The sequence below is a fragment of the Xiphophorus couchianus genome, chromosome 19 (assembly GCF_001444195.1).
Source record: "Xiphophorus couchianus chromosome 19, X_couchianus-1.0, whole genome shotgun sequence".
Classification (NCBI taxonomy): domain Eukaryota; kingdom Metazoa; phylum Chordata; class Actinopteri; order Cyprinodontiformes; family Poeciliidae; genus Xiphophorus; species Xiphophorus couchianus.
Window position 1 is genome coordinate 14,388,303 of NC_040246.1, and position 25,189 is coordinate 14,413,491.

The window sequence follows — 25,189 nt, forward strand, 5'->3', positions numbered from 1 at the left end:
CTGTTCAAATAGTCCTACTTATTTTCCCGTTAATTCAGACCAGCTTCCTCATCTGTCACTTCCAAAGAAAAGAATCTGTCATGGTGGTTATGTTGCAGCCTGCGTGATGTGCAGTGTTATTTATTTACCAAAAAAAAAAAAAAAAATAGCGTTTGCATGCAGGCCGAGAAGTTCAGCTTTGGACTCATCTGACTCATCTGAGCACCTTCGTCAGCATTTGAAATTTTACCTATTTGTTTGTGCCATCCATCCATCCATCCATCCATCCATCCATCCATCCATCCATCCATCCATCCATCCATCCATCCATCCATTTTCTAACACCCTTGTCCCTAGTGGGGTCGGGAGGGGTGCTGGTGCCTATCTCCAGCTAACGTTCCAGGCGAGAGGCGTGGTAAACCCTGAACAGGTCGCCAGTCTGTCCAGGTATTTGTTTGTGGCTACCTGCAAACAGTTCTGTTTATGGCTCTTTTTTTATATAAAAATCTATATTTTCTTTCCACTTCATAGCTATGGAATACATTGTGCTGTTGACAAAGTCAAAGGATTTGAACTCTTCCAAGGCGTTGAAGGAATGACAACACCAAACTCCCCCTCCAGCTGTGCCCTCTGCTCACACACGAACAGACCGTTCATTTATCAGTGTAAGCATATAAACACTGCCTCAACAGTCAAATTTTACATGACCTTTTACATTCTCTCTGCCATCTATACACGACATTTGACGCCTAGAAAAGAAATCACTCATTCCCATTAACACAGTATGTGCTGGTATACTGTGATGCACTGATATGTTTGATTATAAACCTTTAATAAGCCAAAATGGAAAACAATAAAAGGTGGGACATCAACTTCAATGAGAACATTTATTTATTTTATTTATATACATTTGCATATAACATCATCAATGTATTGTGAATTATTGAGCTTATTTCTGTGTTTAGTAATGGAGAAAATCAGGAAAAACTGAAGCATAAATTACTTTAAGGGAGTTTCATTCAAGACTTTAAAAGTTACATCATTGCGCAACGCAGAGGAAAGTTGTTTGCCAGGGATGTATCAGCCTAATTCCTCCCTCTTTTCTTTCCCTGTGACTGGTCGGTGCCTGTGTCAGTCAGGGGGGAGGGGTGCACCGCTAATTTCCACATGCCTGTATGTCAATTTAAGACTCAGACTGCGTTTTTAGTGTGTGGCTGACAGTAGCAGCGAACTCCAGCGTGCCTGCCTAGATCCAGCAGCAACCCCCGGTGTTGGATTTTTGCTCGTTATCTGATCGGATGAGGCGCTTACTGGGACGCTCGTCTACCTGTGCACGCCGAATTTGATCTTTGTAGCCCTTTGGATATTTGTGTCACTCTAAAAAGGAAAACGCACTCTTCTCAATCCTATTTCGAGGTACCTTCGCTTTTGAAGTGAAGCAAAACTTTCCAGGAGCCCTAACAACTTTGGTCTAGATTTTGGGGAGTTCTTGTGCACAGAATCGTTTCGATTTCACCGGAGGAAACATGTTCGGCAAAAGCTCCGTTATGTTGCTGAATCTTCTCGTTCTGGTGCGTGCGCTCCTGGCTCACGAGTGCACGCCATGTAACCTCCGGACATGTCCAGTCAAAGTCGCGCAAGGCTGCGAGGGTGGCCGGAGCGTGGCCAGGGATCCATGCGGGTGCTGCGAACACTGCGCGCGCCTGGAGTGGGAGCCCTGCGGCGGCCAGGACTGGACTCACGGTTACTGCGCCCTGGGACTGACCTGCGCCTCTATCAACAGCACCGGAGCGGCCACCATGCCTGAAACTGGAGTGTGTAAACGTGAGTGAAACTACTTTTAAGTGTAAGCCTAGAAATTGGAGACAAAATGTTTATGTTATTGCTTAACACCAGCTCCAAAGTTTCTCAGTGATCCAGTGATTGTAAGCGGGTTGAAATCATCACTCATCATGTGTCAGTCCAGCCCAGGCTGCAGTGACCATCTCTTGTTTACCCTTGTCTGGGGCAGTTTTTCATGTCTGAGGGGCTCTTAACTGCAGGAGAGGGGAGTCATATTCGGCCTCATTCAATCTGAGCTCAGAAACATGACAATACATCAACATAGACTTGGCACAAGGTCTTCCCTCTGCTGGCAGCAGGCACCATCCATTCTGTTCCAAAAACATTTGAGACAAGAGAAAAACACAGATATGACTGTGTGAGTGTCATAACTAACCCAGGGCCATGTAACACTTTTCATGATATGACAACCTTGAGTAAAACTAATGCAGTTAGATCATCATGTTTAGGCAAGTATTTCAAACAAAAAATTGCAACATGATATAATTATTCTAAAAAACTATATATATATATATATATATATATATATATATATATACTAGCAAAATGTCTTTGCTATTTTGTTTTTTAAATGATTCACTTACTTTAGTAAGTTACAAGCACTTATTGGATAGAATGCTAAAATTGCTTTTGTAGTCATCATAGTGTAATACAGATATAACAAGGTGAAATTGGCTGGTCAGTTTGCCAGTTATGCCAGAGCAGATAGCCTGTTGGGCTGCACTTAAACATCCCTTAGCTTGCTAATGGGGGATTTAAAACAGTGTTACTGAAATAAGAAAGCTAAATGGCACTTCTTTGATTTTGAAGCTACAACTGTTTGTGTTTCCAAATAGCTAAGACTGTCTTTCCTGTAAGCAGGGAAGAATGTAGTAGTCTTCTTTCAGTTAGCAAGAGGTGGGGAGGGGTAATTCTGTGTTACTGTGTTCTTAGCGCCTGGGTTACTCTGGCACCCTCTCTGGCATGTCATTTAAAGTACTTTAGACTATTTAACTAGCATAAGAGAAGTTGTTAGTAGTTTTGAAATCACAGATGTTTTAAACCTTGATGTACCCTGATACAGATACTTGATACTGAGTCATGACTGGCATTGTTAATCAGAAAAAAGTTTGTGGTGTTACTTTCCTGTCTGTACTCAGTCCTTTAAGTGTGCCACTAAATGTCTGAAAACATGACTTCAGTTGTTTTTTCTTTACACTTGTTGAAATTCACAATGCTTCTCTGTTCTGTCTTCACCAAGCAGTAAGGCTGTTAATGAGGTGCTCATTTTACGCACAATTTGAGTTACTTTCTCAACCTCAAATCAGCTTGTAATGCTATGAATGAAGCCTGAAGCACTGGTCTTTCATTGAGGAACAAACAACTCATGGACGGACCCCCTCCAGCTACACCACCTGCAATCTGTCCGGCTGGTTTGTGGATGATTGAAGGGGACTGGCAGGTCTGTAGGAGAAAGTAAGCAGCTCTCAGTGGGTGTCAGGATCTCCTGACCCTGCTCCTTCATCATCCTTCGGTAGGGTGGTCCAAGTTAGGGCTTTTTCATGGTTCTTTGGTCCCCCCCAGGTGTTCCCAGGAGATGCAGGTGCTGATTATGCCTAATATGCAGGCGTCTGGCGGACATCGCCTTCTGCGTCTTAACAGCTTTGGAACAAACTGGAGACCTGACGGCTCCTCTGACTGAGTCATACTTCTTCGGCTGCTGCTGACCTCTTAAATCAGACAAATGTACTCGTGCAGCCTTGATATCCCAAAGGAGCCTAGGTGGGGGTAAATCAACACCTCCCAGTGTGTTTTCAGGGGCCGTACCAAGACTGCTGGGGGCTTATCCCAGATTTTGCTCACTGAAGCTTCGAAGGGCCTTATAGTGATTAGCCCTGCAATCAAGAGTGAGGGTAAATGTTTCCGCTTTTCTAAACCCCTGCTTTGCTGTTACAAGTTGGATTTACCGGGTGGCCAAAGTGTAGTTAGTGTGCAAGCTTAAAAATGACATGTCACACGTTTGACTTGAACTAGAGAGCCGTGGCCACTTGTTTTTGTTTTAAGCTTTAAGTTCTTGAACAGTTATAATTAAACTGCATTGAGAGCATTTTCTCCAGGTCTTCATGCTATGCCTAGTCATTAAGTCATGTCTGTAACAGAGAAGAAAGTGTTAAAAAAGAAGTGTAAATCAAGAGAAGGAAGTGTAAAAAATGATTTTACCCAAGAAAATAGTTATAGACCTTATATTTTTTGTTTGTTTTTAGATTTTAAGTCAAAAATTACCGTACTGCAATTAGTAGCTGTCATTACTAAACAGCAGACTTTTTTTTAGGTTTTTGTTTGCCTTTATTCAACAAAACATTCTCTCTCTCCTGCTATTAACTTTTAACCTTCTATTAATATACAACATACACTACAATAGTGCTTGTGTCTCTTTTTTGAGAATCTACTCTGTCTTCTCAAACTCTGTCAGTTGTGGCAAATGGTCACTTGTACCAAGTCAGGTCCTGCTGCAGGTTTCTTACTGCTAAAGGGGAGTTTTTCCTCTCTACTGTCCTCTTTTGCTCTGCTGTGAGAAAGGTTTGACTGACAAACACAACCACCAGGTAATGTTTGCACATTTCCAGCTAACAATAGTCATCCCACAGTTGCTCAGCGACTCTCTTGCTATATTTAGCAGCATTTCAGACAAAAAAATAGTATCAGTCCAAATTGAAATCGGCAGATCAGGCATTTTAAAGATCAGTAATCAGGGATTGGCCAAAACATTGCAATTGGTGCGCCTCTTTTAGAAACTAAATATACAACATTCAAGCACCTGTTCCGAGAAGATGTTACCAAGCCTGTTCATCTGCTCATTCAGATAATGAATTATTCTGTTGGTACCCATAGCAGAAAATGTCCCTAGAAAATATTATGAGTGATTTGTTCCTCGCAAAACACGTTTTCTTAAGCTTAAGAGAGACTTACCATACCATGTCACTGAATCCCTGTTTCACAGGGACGTTATGTCCACTTCACTCCATCGCATGCTTTCTACTTCTCCCTTCCTCTGGTATTATCTAACGTTTCAAAGACTTCCTTTTAAGCTCGCTATCAGCCTTAGGCCCTGTAGAGGTCAGCTTTCCCAACCTGGTCCTGGATGCCAAGACAAGCAGTCTCAGTAGCTAAGAGAGGAATACCCCTGCAATGAAGCCTTATAGACTTTGGCAAGAGTCGTGCCAGACCGGAAAACAGATAGCCAGAAGGGACTTTAACAGATTCGGGTTGAGCTGAAGGGACCTAGGCTGAGGCAACTTGAAACAAATAGGGCTCAGTGGGGGGTCAAACTAAAATTAGTGAAGACAATATGTTCAGTGTCCAACCTTTCATTGATTGTTTTGACTTCTACCTCCTTTCATACATGCCAGATTTAGCACCCCACACAGACAAACACTATCACCATCTCAAATGAAAATACCCTTGTAGGTGCAGAAAAGCCTCAGAATGGAAAAAATGTGTGGATCATTTTAGGGTGAAGGGAAATTATTTCGACTGGGTTTATTGGGAAACCAACCTGTGCTCTGCCAGTTCACTGGCCATCTGGGAGAGCCATTAACAGAGTCGGCTGGCTCGGGTTAAAGGTAACATTACCTTCAACTCTGTCAGCTGGCCAGATTTCACTGTGGCACTTATGGCACAGGAGTCACCCACAAAGTTGGCTTCTGCTGCAGTCACATTCATGCTGATTCACTTCAGCTCTTCTCTTTTCATAACAGCAAGACACAGTTATACTCTCAGGGAGACCTATCTGGTGTGGAATAATAAGATCCACATAAAGTGCCTTGTGAAGCTATTAAAACAGCTTGAACTTTTTCATACTGAAGCCTTTTTAATAGCACCTGCTCTTATAAAGCAGGTAAGTATTTTAATGGGTTTCAATGCAATAGAAAAAACACAATTGAAAAGAATGCATGGTTTTATACATTTTTACAAACAAAAATGTAAAAACTGTGGCATAAATACTATGTACTTAGTCAACATTTACTCTGATAATACTAAATACAATCCAATGCAAAGTTCTAAAGGAGTGTTAGGTTCTAAAACAATATACCAAGTTTTTAACATTTATAGCCACCTAAACTCAAACTAGGCAAAGAGTTCATTAGTCAGGGAAGCAGTAAAGATGTCCATAATAACTCCGGAGGAGATGTAAAGATCCACGGTTAAGCTGGGAGAATTAGTCAGAACGACAACTTAGTCTTACAGTTAGCCATGCACTTTACAAATCTGCCCATTATGAAAGTGCTAAAGAGAAAAGTCATTGTTGAAATAAACCCACAAAGATGTTCATGGTCAGTCTTCTCTTTGTATAAAAGAAAACTAACAATACACAAAACACTGAAAATAGAATCCCATCGATAAAAAAAAAAATAGTGGTGGCAGCATCATGCTGTGGTGATGCTTTTGGTGTCAAAAAACCCCAAAGAACTTTAGATTTTTTTATTAGAACTGTGAAAACAATGCATCATTTTCCTTCCACTCTACAATTACATTCTACATTGTTTTGGTCTGTCACTCATTGCAATAAAATACATTGAAGTTTGTAGTTGTAATATGGCAAAATGTAAAGCTAAAAATCTTTTCAAAGGCGCTTTGTGTTTATATGCATGGTGTGTTTGCTTCCAGCAGATTTAGGCTACTTTTTTGTATTTTAAGTTAGATAAGTAGATTATTTTTCAAATGCATTTCTCTTTGTGTTGTATTTTATTTGAAAGCAAGAAGTGCTTTAATGAATAACAGTCATGCATCACTGTGCTTAACTGAGGCATACAGTTTGCCTCATAATGTTTATTCTTGTGGAGCTGTTATGTGCAGCAGTAAAGGATGGTAATATTGGGGTATATCTATGCATGTTTATTCATGCATGAAAGGTGAGGGAACACTGAGAGTAGTGTGTGCACTGAAGCCCTTTAATCCCAGGATCTTGCTGGATATTCAGCTTTAACGTGACATTCCATCCATGCGTAAAGTTTTGTCCAAATGGGGTGTGTAAGCCAACTTGGGGTGAGGCACAATGAGAGACGCGGCTGCAGGCTGTTGTTAGTGTGAGTGGCCACAGTTCAGAGGAGGTGTTGCTGCAGCCGCCAGAGACGCAGACCCTGGGAGGGCCCCATGCTGTGGAACAAAAGCAAACAAATGGGCTCAGTAGCTGTAGTAGTGTGGCACAAAGAGAAGGGAGGAGGGACTGAAGCCCAGAAATACAGTGGTCACTTCAGTCTTGTCTGTGCCAAAGTAGTGTCTTGCAACAAAGGGGTTGTAAACTGGACCAGTATTTCTAACTCTGTCCAGTGTTTCTTTAAAGCCATAAAATCTTTTTTAAATGGACAACTAGTCTAACACTTTGTTCTCTTTAATGTCTCCCACAGTTCTTCCTGAACACCCAGATGCAGGCCTTGAGGATGAGCGTTGTCCTCTAATAACGGGTTGCGACAAAGCGGGAGCTGAATGTGTGTGTGATGCTCGTTACTCCTGCTTGGGAACTTTTACCTATCCAGACCAAGAGACCTGTATGAAGGCCAGCAAGTCAGGTGCGCCCTAATCTTCCCAATCTCTCTTTCCGAGTTAAATAACAGAGGGATTGGATCAGACAGCAGTCTGTGAATTAGAGTGCAGAATGATCTCCAAAGATTTAAGCTAATCCATAACAGATGTTGCTCTACGATGACTAAAGCTACTTACATTTCCTAGTGATGACACAAGTTCCGGCTTTCTGTGTTGGTTCCCTGTTCACTTCTAAAATCTGTCGATGTCTGTGATTCATTGATGACTTTGATTTGTGTGTTTCAGAGGGTCGAAGGCACGAGCACAGGGAGAGACACAAAGAGAAATATGTGGGACCATCTAATCCGACGTGCATGTTCTCCGGGTGCAACCTGACTGCTGACGGGTGCATGTGTGAGTCTCAGAGTTGCCATCACCACTTCGCCTACATCAACCGCAGCCAGTGCCAGGAAGCAGCAGGTAATCCTCAAATGATCTACTGCTGATAACCACATATTCACCCCACTCCACATTATTTTTTAATGTTCACCACTTCAAAGTTGCATTTACAGTTAAATATTTTTTCTCTAGAAATACAAGCATGGACTTTCAAATATGAACCTAAAACAATTACATTTCTCCACTAGTAAACAAAGTTGTTGTAACAGTGAGGGAATTTCTCATGTCACAGCTCACTATACACTGACTTGCAATCAAATCTTTGCAGGTTATTTTTGCAAAATAGGTCAAGGTCAGTCACTTTACAAGTAGAACATCTGTGAACATTAAATTTTAAGTCTTGACTCAGAAAGCATTTCACTGTAGTACTTTTTATATGTTTAGGGTTATTGTTATGATTTTTGTCATGCAGGAAGTCATTAATGTCATTCCTTTTCCCATCAATTCTTGCCCAGCTGAAGAAAAGCATCACCAAGAGGCTTTATGCTGTGTTGTAATGTTCTAGGTTGGGTATACAGCTTCGTTAGTTATATGTATTATTTTTCTTACAAAGGGCTTCGAATTTAGGTCAATTCAAGTTTATTCGAAAAGCACATTTCAGCAAAAAGGCAGTTCAAAGCGCTGTTAACAAGCTCAATTTTGTGATCATCTGACTAAATCACATTTCCCACATGTTTCCTTTGTCTCTTGTTCCCTATGTGTAGTTGGTCATACAATTTAGTTGTGCCCTCTATTTCCCATTTCTTGAAAGTGGAATGAGCAATGCTCCATGAGTTGATTAAACTGTGCTTTCAACTTCTCTATAACTTAATTGCTGGCCTGTCTGGTGTGTTCCGTACGTAGTTGCTGATGTTCTCCAACAAACTTCTGAGAGCCTTATAGTACAGCTGTATTTATACTGTGATTAAACTACATACAGGTGTAATCTACGTGCTATTTATGTGATATCTAAAGCAAAGTGGCACTGGGCATCAAAGTAAAGTGGGCTGAATAAAAATACAGGTTTACACTGTTAAGATTGGCCTCCACTTCTCAATATAGTACTTTGCTTTGGCATATCACACAAAGTTCCGTCTTTATAAATGCATACAGGTTTTAACTGGTCAAAATATGGAAATCGTGTAAGGAGTGTGAATAGTGTGAATCATTTTGAAACTAGAAAACATAAAAGTTTTTTTGAAATTCAGTTTTGGAATTTTTTGGTGCAGTGCAGTCTCATTAAGTTGCAGCATACTTCCTAGCTTCTTCTGTGCCACTGGTGAAAAGGAAAATCACCTGAATGGATCAAAGAAAGTGTGTTTACCTTTGCTTTTAGCATCCTCTTTGATTGACACTTGTACATCTAAAAGACTATTGGCAGCACAAGGGTGTATTTAGTTTACTAGTTTAGACAGTGGCCTGTCTGTTGGATACGTAGCTGCTAAGTGTTGACTTCCTGCTGAGTGGCATTCACAGAACAGAACTGTCTCTTAACTTTAAAGAATAATAAATAAAACTAATCGCTGCTTGAAAATTGTGTTCAAATCTGTATAAAAATAATCAGGTCCCTATTAGAAAAATCTGAGATGAAAAGCAGCTCTTTTCTTGCAGCGAGCCATAAAGACATATTCACGTTTATTTAGTCTGCAGCTAATAGGTGGGTTATTACAGACATTCTCGGTTCTGTTTGTCTTGAGCCGTTTATGCAGTAAATCCCACAGGAAGTGTGTTCATCAAGCATCATTTTGTGCACACGCATCCAACAGAATAACCTCTGCCTTATCTTAGAGTCTGAGCCGAATGGATGACTGTCTGATCTCACACCAAAACAACATTTTTCAGCAGCTTATGAGTATTCATAGCAGCACACATCTACCCCTCTTTGTGGCCCATTATTAAGCAGAAAGTTAGGATGTGAGAATCTATTAGGTACTAAAGCTTTACATGCCTTTGGGGCAACAGACAAATGTAAAGATGCATTGACTTTATTAACTTTTCGTGTGTGTGTGGGGGGGGGGGGGGGGTGTAATGAGCCTATATAGATGGGCTTGAGAACGTGCCTGTCTGTGTGTGTTTGAGCGAGATAATTATCTTGTTTGTCTTGATGTCGCAGCAGAGATTTTCTTTTGTCTGCCGTCACTGGCAGGACTTTCCTCTGCTAACAGAATGGGATTCTGTGGTCGGGATATACACTCCCAGTTGGCTCCATGGTGACTCCCTAAACCAGACCCTAATATTATAAAATAATTCACATAAAGAGCAGTGTTTATATGCCCTGCTGACAAATATAGTCTTTAAACCTGATCTCAAGGCACAGATGCTGGACAGATAAAACATGTCTTTACAATAATGTGTTTATTTAAGAGAAAATAGAGGTACACTATTATCACTTTTAGTTTTGTTTTATGGACAGCTCTTAACTATACAAATATCTGTATTGAAATTACATCTTACAGTATGAAATGTTCTCACAATTTGTAACATGGATAACATAGATAATTTCAAAAGATAATCTTGGTTGGAACAAATTAACTGTAGAAACTTCAAACTGTTTTTGTAACCGGGATGTAATTAGGTAACGTTTGGTATTTAAACATGGGCATCAATAAGGATTTGCTCAGTTGGTTTTAACCAGCTTTAATTAGCTTTTAAAGAAAATTCCAAATCTCTCAAGAACTGATTGTTTATGTTGACCTTAGTCAGATTTGGCTTCAGCAAATCATTAACTTTTTGTTATTTTCCCACTTTGTGACTGAAAGCTTAAATTTCTTTTGTTCTGATTTTATTAACATAACAAACCAAACTATTCCATACTTGACAGATGTTACATTTAGTAACAAAATCTAATTAAAGAAGTTTGATCATTTCAATGACATCTTTAAAGCATAAACTATCTGTCTGAGTACATGTACGACAGCGTGAGATAATGCAATGCTGTTCTTTTGCTTTTATGCGAACATTGGGAAACTTGCAAATCTTAGACCTAAAAACTTTATCCAGTTTTTAGTAAACCACAGCTGTGGCTTAGTAAAATAAATGCTTCCCTAAAGGGAAATTGAGGAAAATAGGACAATGAAAGTAAAGTCAGATCATGTAGATCATGCAAAAATCCACAGAACTCGTAAAGGAATTTTAAACAAAAACTTAAAACTACTTACAAACGTTTGGCTTGGAATACAATTGTGAAACGTGAGGAAAACTACATATTGTTTCAAAACATTTTGCAATCATAACTCTGGAAAATAGGCAGGACAAGGCAAATTTACCTGTATAGCACATTTCAGCAACAAAGTAATTGAAAGTATTATCGTGTATTACATGATGAAAACATAAAACAGTAAACAAAAGAAAGTGGTGAAAAGTTGGAATACAGACCACAATTAATGATGTTCCATTAATCAAAGGCAGCTCTGTCCAAATGAGTTGTTAGCCTTGATATATTAAAATAACTCAGTGTTTCAGCATTTTTGCGGTTTTGTGAAATTTTGTTCCAGATTAGAGGAACATCAGTTCAAGGAGCATGACTACATTTGCAAGGTACTGTAAGTCCAATAGATTTTGGTTTTCAAATTGTTGCTTCTGTTGCACACTCGAACAAAAATGATGTCGAGACATGCGGTTGTTGTAAATTTTCTTTCCTTTCCTTTTTTTCTTGAAACACGAACAACATCCATAATCCAACGTGCGTCACACTCAGGCTGCTATCTCCTACTCGGCTTCTTCAACACAGCAAGCACTTAGGACCCAAGGCTGCCCTACGCGCCTGTTCAAAAGTGATGCTTTTCTAAACTCCTTTCACTCTCAGCCAGAATAGTTCTCAACAAATATATGAATGTACAGCTTCACATGGACAATGAATCACAGTGCTTTTTTAACAACAAAACAAAGCAAAATATTCTTAGGAACAAGAATAGAACAAGAATAGAATCATTTTAATGGAAGGGGGGGTCCTTGATCTAAAGTCCCCAGCAACTGGTCCCCCACACTTCAACAAAATGGATATGTGTTCATTCACTCAAAAATGCTGTGATACAATTTCATAATGGGTACTGTTGTCATCTGTTTGTGTACAATTAGGAGCAACATGGAGAGCCAGATGTTTCACCCAGATGTCTAAGAGGAAGGAGGATGTGATAACTGTAGCAAAGAGCAAAGAAAGGACAGATGTAGGAGGATAAGAAATGGAAATAGAGACAAACCATTTTGTGAAGGTATTTGTGTACAAGCCCCAGAGGGTCATTACTGGGCAGTGTTTGGTAGTTTTACTGTCAGGAGTAGTTTACAAATTTCCATTAAGATAAGGTCCCAGACAGCTATTTCAGAGAAATTTCTCTTGTGTTGTGGAGCCAGCGATCGCAGGTTGTGAATGTTCTGTTTATTCATGCAACATTTCAACATCACTTGATGCTAATATATAATCACTGTAGTGGTAGATGTAAACAATAGAAGCAGTCACTCCCCCTGCTTTGTCATTCAAAGTGTTGCCCAAAAAGTGGGTGAAATGGGGCAATGTGCCTCCCAGACATCTGGTAGTTCACATGTGATTCATCAGTCGGGGAAGTGGCGCCCACTGTAATGTCCATGGCACCGACTGAACTTGCTCTCACAAATCCGCTAGCCTATGTCTGCCACCTCCGTCCTGCCTCCCTGTGCCCTTGTGAAAGGACTGTTAGTTCTGCTTGGCTGCAGCCTCTTTGTGACCAAGCTATTACTGGCCAAGCTAGACCCACACCGGCTGGCGAGGGCACGAGACGTCTCAGTGCTGATTGTTTGTGTGCCGTCTGAGGAAGCCGCGGTCTCATCTTTTCCCAGGGTTTATCTATGAAATTATGTGCCTTGCAAAAGTTTTTTCACATTTTGTAACCACACGCTTCAGTGCACTTTATTGAGATTTTAGATGGATAGGCCAGCACAAACCAGTACATAACAGAAAAAAGGTGAAGACAAAAATGTGTCATTTTCTCAATCTATTTTATGAATGCAAATACGTGTGGCATGCATTCGTATTTAGACCCACTGCATCAATATGTTGCGACTAGACGTCCAGGTCTTCAAGATTTGGCTTTAAACATTTACGTTGAAATTTTGCCTGTTCTTCTTTGTAAAATACCTGACGCTCAGTCATGTTTTATTGTGGGGATGGTGTATTCAGTTCTATGAGCAGTGTTAGATTCTCACCTCACATAAGATTTTGCAGCATGTTAGAAAAGTTACGTTTTTCTCTAAGAGCACCTTCCATCACAATGTTGTTGCGTCCTCTACATGCTATGCAAACTGCCTAATTGCAGTCCTTGTTGGTTTGCAGTGGTTCTTGTTAGCTGTTCAAAACAAACCTTCACAGTACAGAAATATTTCTAGTGAATTTTGGTTAAACACAGACAGACGACAAGATTTATCTGTCAAAAAATGCATTTAATCATTTTTAGTTGGCTTCACCACACAGTCATATTTAGCTAATGTAAAAAGCATGAGTCAGCAAATAAACATATGTAAACTGATACAGCTAAACTTTTATTTACATGTATCAGATTGAAGGGGTATGAAAGGGTATGAGTAGAAATACAAAGATCTTAAATTTTTCTTTGCAAAAAACCTTAAAAACTACAAAAAAAATTCTACTTCATAATTATTTATTATTAATCTTTTTTAAATTGTACATTACCAATAATCTACAACATAAAATTCAAAATAAAACGTTGAAATTTGCAATTACATCAACAAAGACTTTGGAAAGTTCTCTTGAAAGGCACAGTATAAGATTAGAGTGATACAAAAAAGGGAGAATCGCTTCTGTGTGGCTATTGAGAGAAAAATAAATCTCCCATTTTTGGCTTTCAGTCAATCTACTTTATTATCAGCCACTAACCAATACATGCAAGTTTGAACTGAAAAGAGCAGCCAGAAAACCCACAATAACTCTCCAGTCTTTCTGTCATATTAATCTTTGTAATTATTAGTTTTGCTACTTTTATCACCACCTGGTATTCTCTATTTTTCAGCCAACAACATTTTACAAGTTCCCCAGCTGAGCTTCAACCATTTCCTGTCGCTCTCTGACCGAAATCTTTTATTTTCATTATTTTCCCTTTTTCTCTGCAAGGAAAAAAGATCCCATAGCCAAAACATGCACCACATAACTGCCTCTTCCACAATTTATCAAACAGCTGTCTGCAAGCCAAGGCCTCTCGTAGAGTTGTTTTCTACATTTGCGACACATAAGGGTTTAGTCTGAAAAACAACACGTGATTGCTGTTTGGTGTGGCTCTCTAATACTTTGTGTGCATCCTCATTGAGCAATTGTTTATGTTCTATTACATGAGTTTAATAAGGGGACCAGCAAAAGGGACTATTGTTTTCAAAAACTATTCCTTGAATGCTACACTAAAAGAACAGTTCAAACTTTCTAATGTGACTGATGCTTTACCCCCGGAAGGCGACTGGATAGAATAGTATGCCCTAAAAATATTGGAGTTGACCAGCCCTGAGCTCTTTACACTCCCTCCAGCAGCCTTGCCAAAGCTTTATCCCATGCATTTTGTGTCAGACAAAACCATACATGGTGTTGCAACTGTCTGGCTGTCTTGCTTGAAAACTCCTCATCCCTGGTCTAGTTATGTGCCATCTGAGAGCAAGGAGCTGTTTCTCTGGAATGTACTGCTACTGGGCACACACAGGCGTGAATTGATGGGAATATCTCAATGTCCATGTCTTTTTCATTCATTCATTCATTCATTCATTCATTCATTCATTCATTCATTCACTGGTTAAGGTCAGGTTATTCCTGTGCAACCATCATGGCATGAACTATTTTTTGCTAAAGGTAGTGGAGTTCCTGCTTCTTAAATATGAAGTTATTTGCCTGTTAAAATATTACAAGCAGTTAGTATCTTGCCTAGACAGCTCTAGGAACATCTTTGTTTGGCATAGATCACAATAGATGATCCTGGGCACTTCAGAAAATGGCTAATGTGAAAGGCATCAAGCATTAATTGAGACAGCACAACACAGTGCAAATTTAGTTTTTAGTGAAGCTCAAATTTGGTATCCCTAAGAAAAAACATCTAATTCTTGTGAAAGCTTTAGGGCACCCAAGAAAGTTCAGCAAATCCCAAGACTGTCTCCTCAGCAATGGAAGCATGCAGGTGTAAGTGTTGCTATATGCACAATAAAATATTCCAAAGCTGACCTAGTGCCAAGAAGGGCAGACTCTTATCTCCAAGAAAAACTTCAAGGACAGAATAATATTTTTCAGTTAGTAGTAGGATTGGACTGGATAGAGGGATTTTCTCAATGGATAGAGGGATTTTCTCAATGGATTGAGGGATTTTCTCAAATAAAGTCCCTTATAGGACATCTGGAGAATGGACTGTTATGAGAAGAAAAGGTAAACATTACCATGAGTACAGTGTCATGTCGACATGGAAGCATCATGAGATCATTTTGTTTAACGGAGTGGGGTTTTTTTTTACTATTTTGCCTAAAACACTGCCATTATTAACCCCTTAACTGTCACACTCAAACGCTTGCATGTTGCCCTATGGGTCCATGAGGACATGGGTGTCGTTAGTGGGTTTTATAGTGCGGGATCAAGAAATCCTCCAGGAGCATCTATGAAAACTAAGTTCCTTAGCAGAAACCTTGTCAGATTCATGTCCCATTAAGAACATATGTATTGGACCTTGAATTATTTCTTATTGAACACCTTCATTACATCATAAATGTTTTATATTAAACTTCACTGCACTATACAAACAACTGACAAAAAGATCTATTGCAACACTGAAACAATAAAGTTTATAAAGCACAAAACCTAGTCTCTAGAAAATTGATACTTGCATGAAATTAATCCAACATGTACAATTTCCAACAGTCGAAGAAAAACTTCCTGGCAGATCTTGTGCACTGAGAGGACTTTTTGAGATTTAAACTGGAAACCATACTGGGTGTGAAGTGGCAATCCTTAGAAGTAGCACATTACTTTTGGTTGAATAACTTCCACCAACAGAAGTCATTAAGGAAAGAAATGCAGAGATGCCAGCTTCTGCATGCTCCAAGTTTCCTCCAGCCTCTACTGGAGCTCTGAAATCTTCACTAAACTTTTACCTGATGACCCTGCCTCTGCCTTTTGCCCTGAATCCGTCCAAGTCAGCTTCCTCTTACATGTACGAAAGTACAGGTTGAACAAAACAGATTTTCTCAGTTGTAACTGTTGGTGGGCATGGGGCCATGCCCCCTCAACTTAATTTGAGAGACGGCCCGATGTGTCCCTTGTGGGGCAACTTTATAAAACCTGAGGATAGACCAGGAACCCACGGAAGGCAGCTGGACTGAGAGGGCTTTGTTCTCCATTGATTTGTTTCCAAAGTCAGTAGGTGAACAGAACTCACATTGTGCACTTTTTCCATGAGTAAACTCAGGCTGTCAACGGAGCCTCCTCTGCCCGGTTGAGTTGCTCTGCTTTGAGAAAAAGACTGAGCTCCTTGTGCCCAGCATGAAGCAAAATAAGCTATTTAGAGTGAAGGATTTTTGCTTCTTCAATGGGCTGTGGAGATGCCAGAAATAAACTGTGTTTACATAAGAGATCAATCTGTGGTTGCAAGATAGTTTTCATATTCCACTTTTTCTAGATTTTCCAAAAAATAGAACATCTGCTTAATATGCATATGGAAATGATCAAGCATACAAAATCTATTCATTTATGTTTGTACAAGTTGGATTATTGCCACCATTGTATTACAAAGATTCAGTCTGTGGTCGCTGACTCACTAATTACAGCCATTTATGCATTGAGATAGAACACAAAAGCTGCAGCATAAAATCCATTTGCTGCTGACTCTTTCCAACCTCTGTGCCTGCCTATTGTGTTTAAAAATATTCCAGCTAAAACATATATTAATTAGACCTGCAAGGGTTGGAGCATTTCCACAGAAGGATACAATTCTGTTCATTTAAATGACAATGGCGTGTCTGCCAGCTGCTTTTCCCAGCACTCTCTAACCCCAGCCATTATCGCAATTCAAAGAGTAATCAGCCTCCTCTGAGTCACACACAATACAGAGAAAGTGTTTTCTGTGGATTTTTAAAAGCTTGGAGCTTTCTTTCTAATGCAAAATTGGTTCAACTGAGCAGCAGTGGACTGTGTTAGACGTTATTTTTATGTAAAACACCGGGCAATCAGCAGTTCCAAGTATATTTAATTTCAGTCTAGAAAATTGGCCAAAAACCCTGGAAAGTGTTGTAGCCTAACGTTGATTCTGGGGGTTTCCCTCCTTTTGCTATGACACCATTTAGTAACTGAGTTTATCAATGAGAGCTTTGTAGCTCTGTTCACTGTTCCCAGGTTGCCTGAGTAAACAGTACAGTACAGATACTTCACACTCCTGCTGTATTCATCCAGAGCCAGAAAACCTGAACGTTTTGCTTCTTCTCAATTTCAGCCATCAGATCCCTCCACCCACCAAATCAAAGGACCTCTTTACTTGAGGTCAGGCAGGTAACCGCATTGCAGGAGAGTAGACTATTTTTTGAAATGATTTCTTAAAGGCTTTTGACATTTAATGAAGAATAAAAAAGTTTTGAGTCTCAAAATCGCAATAAAAATGACTATAGTTAAAAAGTAATTTCAAAGAGATTCCAGAGTGAGTACCAGAGTGATTGAATATTTCTCCGGCTGTTTGGAGCACAGGGTAATGCAATGTGGCCACCACCAGAGTCTTTTGACACTGGCAGTCAGCTGGCTAAAAGAAGTGAAGTAATTTTACATCATGTTCAAGAAAAACACTTTTGATAATTTTGCAACATTTCCAGTCGCTAGAACCACAGAGGGTTATAGTGTGGAAACTAAAGAAGTTCCACTGATTATACTTATGAAAGGGATAGTAATTATTCTTCGACATGACTTTGCAACAAGTTAGTTTAAAAAGTTTCATTTGAGAAATTTAAGGCAAGTCAAATTGAAGGGATTCAATGCTATAGTAGAGGTTAATCAATCACTATGCATTCACACCTTTCACAAAATACCATCTCAATGCAAAACATATTGGAGCAGCACAAACTGCTTCTTTTGTATTTTTGCAAATACAAAGAAGCAAATATGAAGTTGCATAAATTATAAGAGGTTCCTAAACACTTGGAAGCTGAATGGGTATAATACCACTTTTCATCTATACTTTAGCAGCAAAAACGGTTTCTGAATTGAAAAGGGTTAGGCTTATTTTGTCAATATAGGTTTTAGGATTAAAACCTATATTGGTTATTTGTGATTATTTGTGATTAATTGCTATTAAAAACTACTTAACTACTGAAATGATTAACTGCTACCAATAACAAAATCACAAAAATCCACTTTAAAAAAATACAAGGTATGTCTTCAAGGTTTAAAAACCCTTAGTCATACAGTTTCTAGGGTCCTTCTCAACGATATGCCAGAGAAAGTGACTTGAGTTTTCTTTGGCTATATGCAGCATAGAGCAGCAAACCACCTGCTTACCTGTCTTTTGAGACACATCATAAAAGACTGTTGTCTTAGGAAGGCCTACAACAAAACTCTGGAAACTTTACAAAACCACAACCCCAAGCAGTGTTACGCAACCTCGAGCCTGTTTAATTTCCTCTCCTCAAAAACCAGATGTATGCAAAGATTGTCAAGCATTTCTCATAACAAAATCATAAACAGTTCGGTTTGACTTAGTGCAATCATTTGTTCACATGTTTCTTCTGTCAATGTCATGTTTTTTTTTTGTTATTATTATTATTTTTCACTGGAGGTGCAGGTCTGTGCTCATTGTTATCCATGATCACTGCTCATAGTGGCAAAAGTGGCTTAAATGTTGCCAGTATTTGCAACAGGAAATGAGGAAAGACTGATTGGTTACAGTTGGAGCATCAATCTGCTTTCAACCTCTCTATGTCTCCTGGTAACATTACAGTAACAGAGAGAACCAAAATAAGCATGTCCCTTCAGGTTAAGTAATGCCTTGTTTTGGAAGCGTACAACTGTTCTCAAGCAATATCTGAAAAAAGAGGGTGCTACTTTTATTTTCCTGAAAAGGTTCCAAAATACACTACTGAGCCCCCCGCCCATATTGGCTGCACACTACATTCCCCCCCAAAATGGCTATCAGAGCCATTATATTGTCTCTGCAGATGAATAGACAAACGCAGCCTGGTATGCTAAGTGAAGGAGAGTCTTTAAACTGCTATGAAGCAAAGCTCTGTTCAAGGTTGGCTGCTATTAATGACTGGGTTTTAGAGCATGAGAAACTGTTTGGATTGTGGGCAATACGAGCCAAGGAGAGTGGGATCAGAGTCGCGTCGACAGGACCTGTGGAGTGCTGTGTCATGTCCAGAGAGAGCTGCCTGTGCTCTCACTTTCCTGACAGGTTGCAGTAAAAGTTGCCCTGGACTGAAGTGAGGATCTGATGACTGCGTGCAGAGTTCTGCAGCAGCACCTTTCTGAAGTGACTCAACTGACACTGCAACCAGCCAGCTGTCTTGCAGATTTGCACTCTCACATGGTGGAAGCAGTCTCCACCTCTTCCTCGACGAGAACAGTGTTTGTACTGTCAGAGCCCAGAGCTCCAGAAAATGGTATTACACACATTTATAATGTTAACATAAGTCATGTTTTTTTTTTTTGTTTTTCAGAGGAGCTGAGGTGTGCTGGGGTGACATGTCCTGCCCTGCAGCTGCCCTCTTGCCCTAAAGGGTCGGTCTTGACCAAGAGCTACACGCCTCCTGCTGGGTGCTGCCCCTCCATGCCGCCCCAGTGCACATGTGATTTCCGTGCTTGCAACAAAACCCACTGTCCAAGCGGCCAGCACGCTGTTCTGATCAGTCTGGCTAGCGGTCGGCCAGGAGACTGCTGTGACGTCTTTGAGTGCCAGAAAGGTAATTCCACTGAAGTACATACCACACACTTTGATTGCTCTCCTTCACAGAAGCAGTTGCACAGTTGGTGGGAGGTACTTCATTGATCTGGAGGTAATTATTCCCCCCTGCATGAGGCTTTCCCCTGCTGAATAGAAAAAAGGAAAGTTGCTGATTAGATGGGAAGTGTTAGGAGTGCTGAGTCAATTTCCCCCAGAGTTTATAAGAAATAGTTCAGAATTTTCTAAGTAAGATTCTGTTAGAAGGATATAAGTAGCCAATACCTTACCAGCTGTAGATAGCTCATTTTTCATGTTCATTTTGTACAACCTAGATTATACTGGGTATTTTAAACTAATGGCCAGGGGAAAAGAATAAACTGGATTTCCACCAGTCAAATATCAAAAAGGGAGGCAGTGTGTCGGCAATAGCCTTTCTGTTAGAAACACATTCTAAAAACAGAAGCTATGGGAGAACAAAGCCTGCATGTGACATTAATTTTGTCATCTGTAGTGGTCCACTTGGGTCCACCAGGACTCTCAGCGGACATCACAGTGGTCACAATCTGGACCGCTGTGTAGTCCAGATTGTTTTGTGCTTGTTGACCATGTATGTAGAAAAAAAGAGTCATATCATGTGTAAAAGAATGAAAACAGCAATGTTGGCTTTTACCTATTACCTGACCTATTACTTTAGAGACTTGGAATTTTTTTCAAATAACCTAAAGAGATGGGACATAAAAGGGGAAAAATGATACAGTAACAGGGGGAAAAGAAAACTACAGTTCTAAAATCTTGAGTTTTGTAGAGCACAGGCAATCAGGAGTGCCAGCAGGGAGGGGACCTGCGGTACTGGCCTGTTTACTCTGCCCGCCCAACAAATATTCAGTGTTTTACCAACAGAACAAGTTCCCATTCTGACTCATCCAGATGTATAAATGTGTGCCGTGTCCTGGAATTAATAGACTTAACAAGCCTGGTGACCAGAAAAGTGCTTAGGCTATGAATTTTCTGAACAGGAGTGCAATGTCAAAGGGTTCCTGTCTGGTCACACATCCAGAGGGGAAAAGGTTCAACAGTTCATTGATGGGAATGCTTTTTATGTGCTCCAGTCTGCCAGTGGGGAGGGTAATCGAGTCCGGCATGCCGGCGGGGGCTGAATGGCAGCCGTGGGGGCCACAGGATCAGTGTTTTGATAACAAGTGTCCGCTGCTTTTTGGACCTGGGGCTTGATGCCTTTTGTGTTGCTTCTACTGTCCGTTAGACCCTGCATGACTGCCTGCAGTGTCAGAAAGCTCCACAGAAAGGGAAGTGGACAAAAGCACAGACAGAGTCCCCTCTGTAAATTTTCTGAAGCAACATTGACACAGCATGACTAAATCACTTGAGACACCATCCTCCAATGAAAGACATTTTAGCACACCCTGTATTGTATTTCCGTTAGTGGTATGGAACGATTGGATTGTTTCCATGGCTGGGTCAAGGGGCTCATTTTTAGCCAGGATGAGTGTGTGCAATTACCAAATGCACTTAGTGAATTTTGGCTTCAATAAACAATGGAAGGTATTCTTCTACTGACTGAACAACTATTGTAGTTTCTAAAACTTCCAACACTGTTCTGGACCAATAACATGATGTCACAGATGATCCTGTTTAACTGCTGTTCCTTAACACTCTGATTGGCACATTCACAGAAAATGTCCATGATGTCAGACTTTACTCACATTGCACATGATGATAAGATTCATTCTGATGTTAAGCAACGAGGCTGAGATCACCATGGAAGACTTGATCTTGTTTTGAGCATGCAGCCAACAACTGTCCTCAAAAGATTTTAAGATGCATTAAAGATAGAAGTTAAATTTCCCATCCACTATTTATTTTTTATGAAAAAACAATGTTTTGGTCTCACCACTGTCATGATTTTAGATAGACTTCTGCTCATTGTTTTCGAGTCCATCTATCTCCACATCAAATCCTCATATCAATTTATTGAAGGATGAACACCATAAAGCACGACTGGAATTTAAACTCTGCTCCACATGTTATTTAAGGGATTACCATTAACAAAAGCTCAGGAAATCACATGTGAGCGTCCCCTTAAAGTGACTTCCTATTGCTTCTCTGAGCGTTAAAAAGCCATTGCCTTCCCTTTTGATTTAGCCGGTCTGAAGCACTTATTGCATTTTCTCTGGTCTGTTCTGATGCACACATAAGTGGGATAAAAGGAACGGAGAATGAAAGGGAAGAGAAGGGTGAAAAATGGACAAGGAGAGTAATAAAAGATCAACAAATCCCCTGCTTTACTTTCAACTCCCACCTGCTTCGTATTAGGAGCGCAGTGCTGGTTGTCGGGAGGCATGGGGTCATTTGGCGAGGAGGCTTTTGATTATCCGCCTAAAGGTATGGTGTACAGATGCAGGCATGACCTCTGATCTCATTTATGACTACAAAAGACTCCCACATCAGTTCAAGAAATGTTACCTTAAGACAGTAGGTTGTCTTCTGTAACACTTTCTCACATACATGTGCATATTAATAAATTAAAGTATCTTCAAAAAAGTGAAATTCAGTAATTCTATTCAAAAACTCACTGCACATTGAGAGAAAGATATTAATTTCTGTTAATTCCCATGATGAATTATTTTACATCATCATTAAAAGGATATTAATCTAGAGATTTTATGTTTTGATCTACACTATCCAAGACACCACTGATCTAGCAGACAGTGATTGACCCTTACTTAAGAAGGGTGTAACACAAAGGTTATTGTTAAAGAAAGCTGGCTACTAAGCATCTTAATGGAAAGTTAGGTGGGAGGAAACAGTTATTTAGAAAAATGTACACAAGCAACATGCATAGCCCCTGCTTTGAGAAGTCCATGAAGCAACCCTCCTATATAGAAGAGGAGTTATAATTGTTACATTTGTTTTAACAAGCCATTCTAGAACCAGAGACCAGACTGTTGCTTAGTCTTCAAAGTTCATGACTTTGCTGGTGATTTTGTCCTGTATTCGATTGCTTGATCATAACTTTTCTCAATGCAACCAGTCAACCAGTTCATAGTCTCTATGGCTTAAGGACTTACTCCCCAGGTGTATTAAAGATACAATATCGGAGGATCAACTTCATGTCAGGTCCTTTCAGCTGATTGTGAGGTGTAAAGAACATATGTAGCTTGTAGATTGAAAATGATGATCTCAAAAAAGAGCTCAAGTTGCTTGTGATCTAGTGTTAGGTTTCTCCAAACTTTATTTAGATGCGGCTTTTACTTTCCAGCTGGACATTTTACTTGACCACACTGCCAAACATAGCAAAATGTGTAATGATCTTGGTAACACTGAGCTTCACTGACTAGAAAACCTATGGGATATTGTCTAGAAAAAGGTTAAAGACACTAGACTCAACACATGACCAATGGAAAGAGCCATTGGTCTTGTGTAATATTCATATTTTATGAGAAACTGAAAGGTTTTCATCAGCTAAAAGCCATAATCATTATCTGTAACAGAAATAAACACTCTTTCTGTAATTAATTTTCAAATTGAATTCATGGAATAGCCACATTCTAATTTAATGTAAGGCATCTGTGTCTTGATGAAAACATACCATGTTAGGTAAGATGTTATTTTGATAGACACCTCAGTACCTGTTAACCATGTAGAGAAACTGAATTCAGGTTTCTAATGGTGAATTAATTCAGGATAATTGTGTTTCATAGTTTACAGAATGCCTCTTGAAGAGGCTCTAAATGCTTGCATTCTGTTGGAGAAATTCAGGCCAAGGCGGAGATTGAGTCCACCTGTCAGCAGAGAACTGAGCTCAGAATCTACCAAAGATTCTGACTGAGTCCACTTATTAGGTCCCTGTGAAATTCCTCACCATAAACCCACTTTCATTTTCTGATAAATGTAATTTGTGGTTATCAGAGTTTAGGTTTGCATGTGCTGGATTGCACAATTCAATCAATAATACAAGATAATTTATTTAGGAATAGGTTGTTTTCATGCACAGTTGTGACAGCCTCTCACTGATTAAGAAGATGTTGCTGACAACTGTACTATTTTTCTAATGTGGTCAGGAGCTGGACTTAAGCATGAAGGACAACGTATTGTGTACTTACTCCCAAACCCCAGTGTGCTGATAATTGTCCTTCCTATATAAAATTTAGTTTAATACTAACTCTATTTTTGTCTTTGCAGTCTCTCCAAATTGTGTCTTCAATGGCAAAAAGTTCTCAGAAGGAGAGGTATACCGCATGGACCCCTGCTGGCTGTGTCAGTGCCGCGGAGGAATCTCCTTCTGCTCCAAAGCTGAGTGTGGTGAGCTGGACTGTGAAAAGTTCTACATTCCAGAGGGCGAGTGCTGCCCCGTTTGCATAGGTACACACACCCAAGCCATTCTTTCACTGAAATGTGTCAATTTAGTTCAAGATTTTGCTGAACCATCACATTATTCTAATGAGAGAGCCCAAGGCCCTTTTCTAAATTAATGTTGGTATTTTTGAAAAATGCTGATTTTCTGCTCTGTTTGCACCACCAGTTCACCTTCAGTTTTTAGTGAGAACAAACCCTGAGACTTTCAAAAAGGCTTTGCAAAATAGCAAACTTTGAAAACCGGATTTACAGTGATAACCAAATGTTTTGGTTTTTGATCTGAAAAACTGAGATTTTGTAGAGCAATTTCTGTTAGTGACATATCCACGTAAACTGGACATCTACAGATAAATAAAATTATGACACAGATGCCCACTTCTTAGGGCACTACTTTTCCAATTTTCTTTCACATCTATTTTGGTTTGCCCTGACTATTTTTGTTAAACCTTATGAGCAAGTTCAGAAAGTTACATAAGAGAATAAAATGTAAGTACTTTTAAAGAACATAAGCTACAGTTGATCTTTCAGATCTCTTTCCTATCACTGCTTTAGCCATGCTCATGATCTTCTTTTGAATTTTAATTTCTGTTCAAGATCTTGGGCAGGTCTAATTTGTGAGGCATGCACTCAAAGCCAGGTAGGCAGCTTTGCTATGCCAGTTTGGCTTAGGAAAAGAAAAGGTCTTGCAGTGCATCTGGCAACCACATTATAGTCAGTCAGGAGCCTGTGGACAGAGATTGCAGCCTACATTGGCCTCTGCCAGCATACCTACAGTTAATCAAATGCATGAGAAAGGATAGAAGGTAAAAGTTGGAGCGTTGGAGGATCACCTTGAAATGTGGAGTCTTTTGGATGATTTGAATGCTGCTCTAACAGAAAATCAATTTGACTTAAAATCAAATAAAGGCTATCAATACATAAATAAACAAAAACCTTTGAATGATTAATCACACAGTGCTCTTTTAGAACACCCTGTATGACAGTGGTGTCCAAACTTTTTGCCATGAGGACCAAAGCCCTTGAGGGCCACAAATATTTGTATATTTTTATAACATTATTAAAACGAAAGTTTTGTACCTTTTCTTTACTCTGCTCAATATCATACTAAAAAAATGTCTCATTTGAAAAGTGAGATTTGCTTTTGAGAAAACCTAGGTTATTTGTGGCTCTAGTTGCACCATAAT

General features: G+C 39.7%; 1 protein-coding gene across 3 annotated transcripts in view; it reads left to right on the forward strand.

The window, feature by feature from the left end:
* The first annotated feature begins 1,118 nt into the window (after positions 1–1,118).
* The window catches only part of LOC114134246 (cysteine-rich motor neuron 1 protein), a 47,769-nt gene continuing 23,698 nt past the window's right edge, over positions 1,119–25,189 (forward strand). Inside the window, exons 1-6 of one of the 3 annotated variants that reach the window (XM_028000705.1) lie at positions 3,160–3,276; positions 3,385–3,713; positions 7,209–7,370; positions 7,630–7,803; positions 19,408–19,650; positions 23,832–24,011. In XM_028000705.1, coding sequence (XP_027856506.1) covers positions 7,352–7,370; positions 7,630–7,803; positions 19,408–19,650; positions 23,832–24,011 — 616 coding nt within the window. In that variant the 5' untranslated portion in view covers positions 3,160–3,276; positions 3,385–3,713; positions 7,209–7,351. Of the gene's footprint in view, positions 1,804–3,159; positions 3,277–3,384; positions 3,714–7,208; positions 7,371–7,629; positions 7,804–19,407; positions 19,651–23,831; positions 24,012–25,189 lie in introns of those variants that run through there. The other 2 variants (XM_028000703.1, XM_028000704.1) reach the window with 2 other exon arrangements.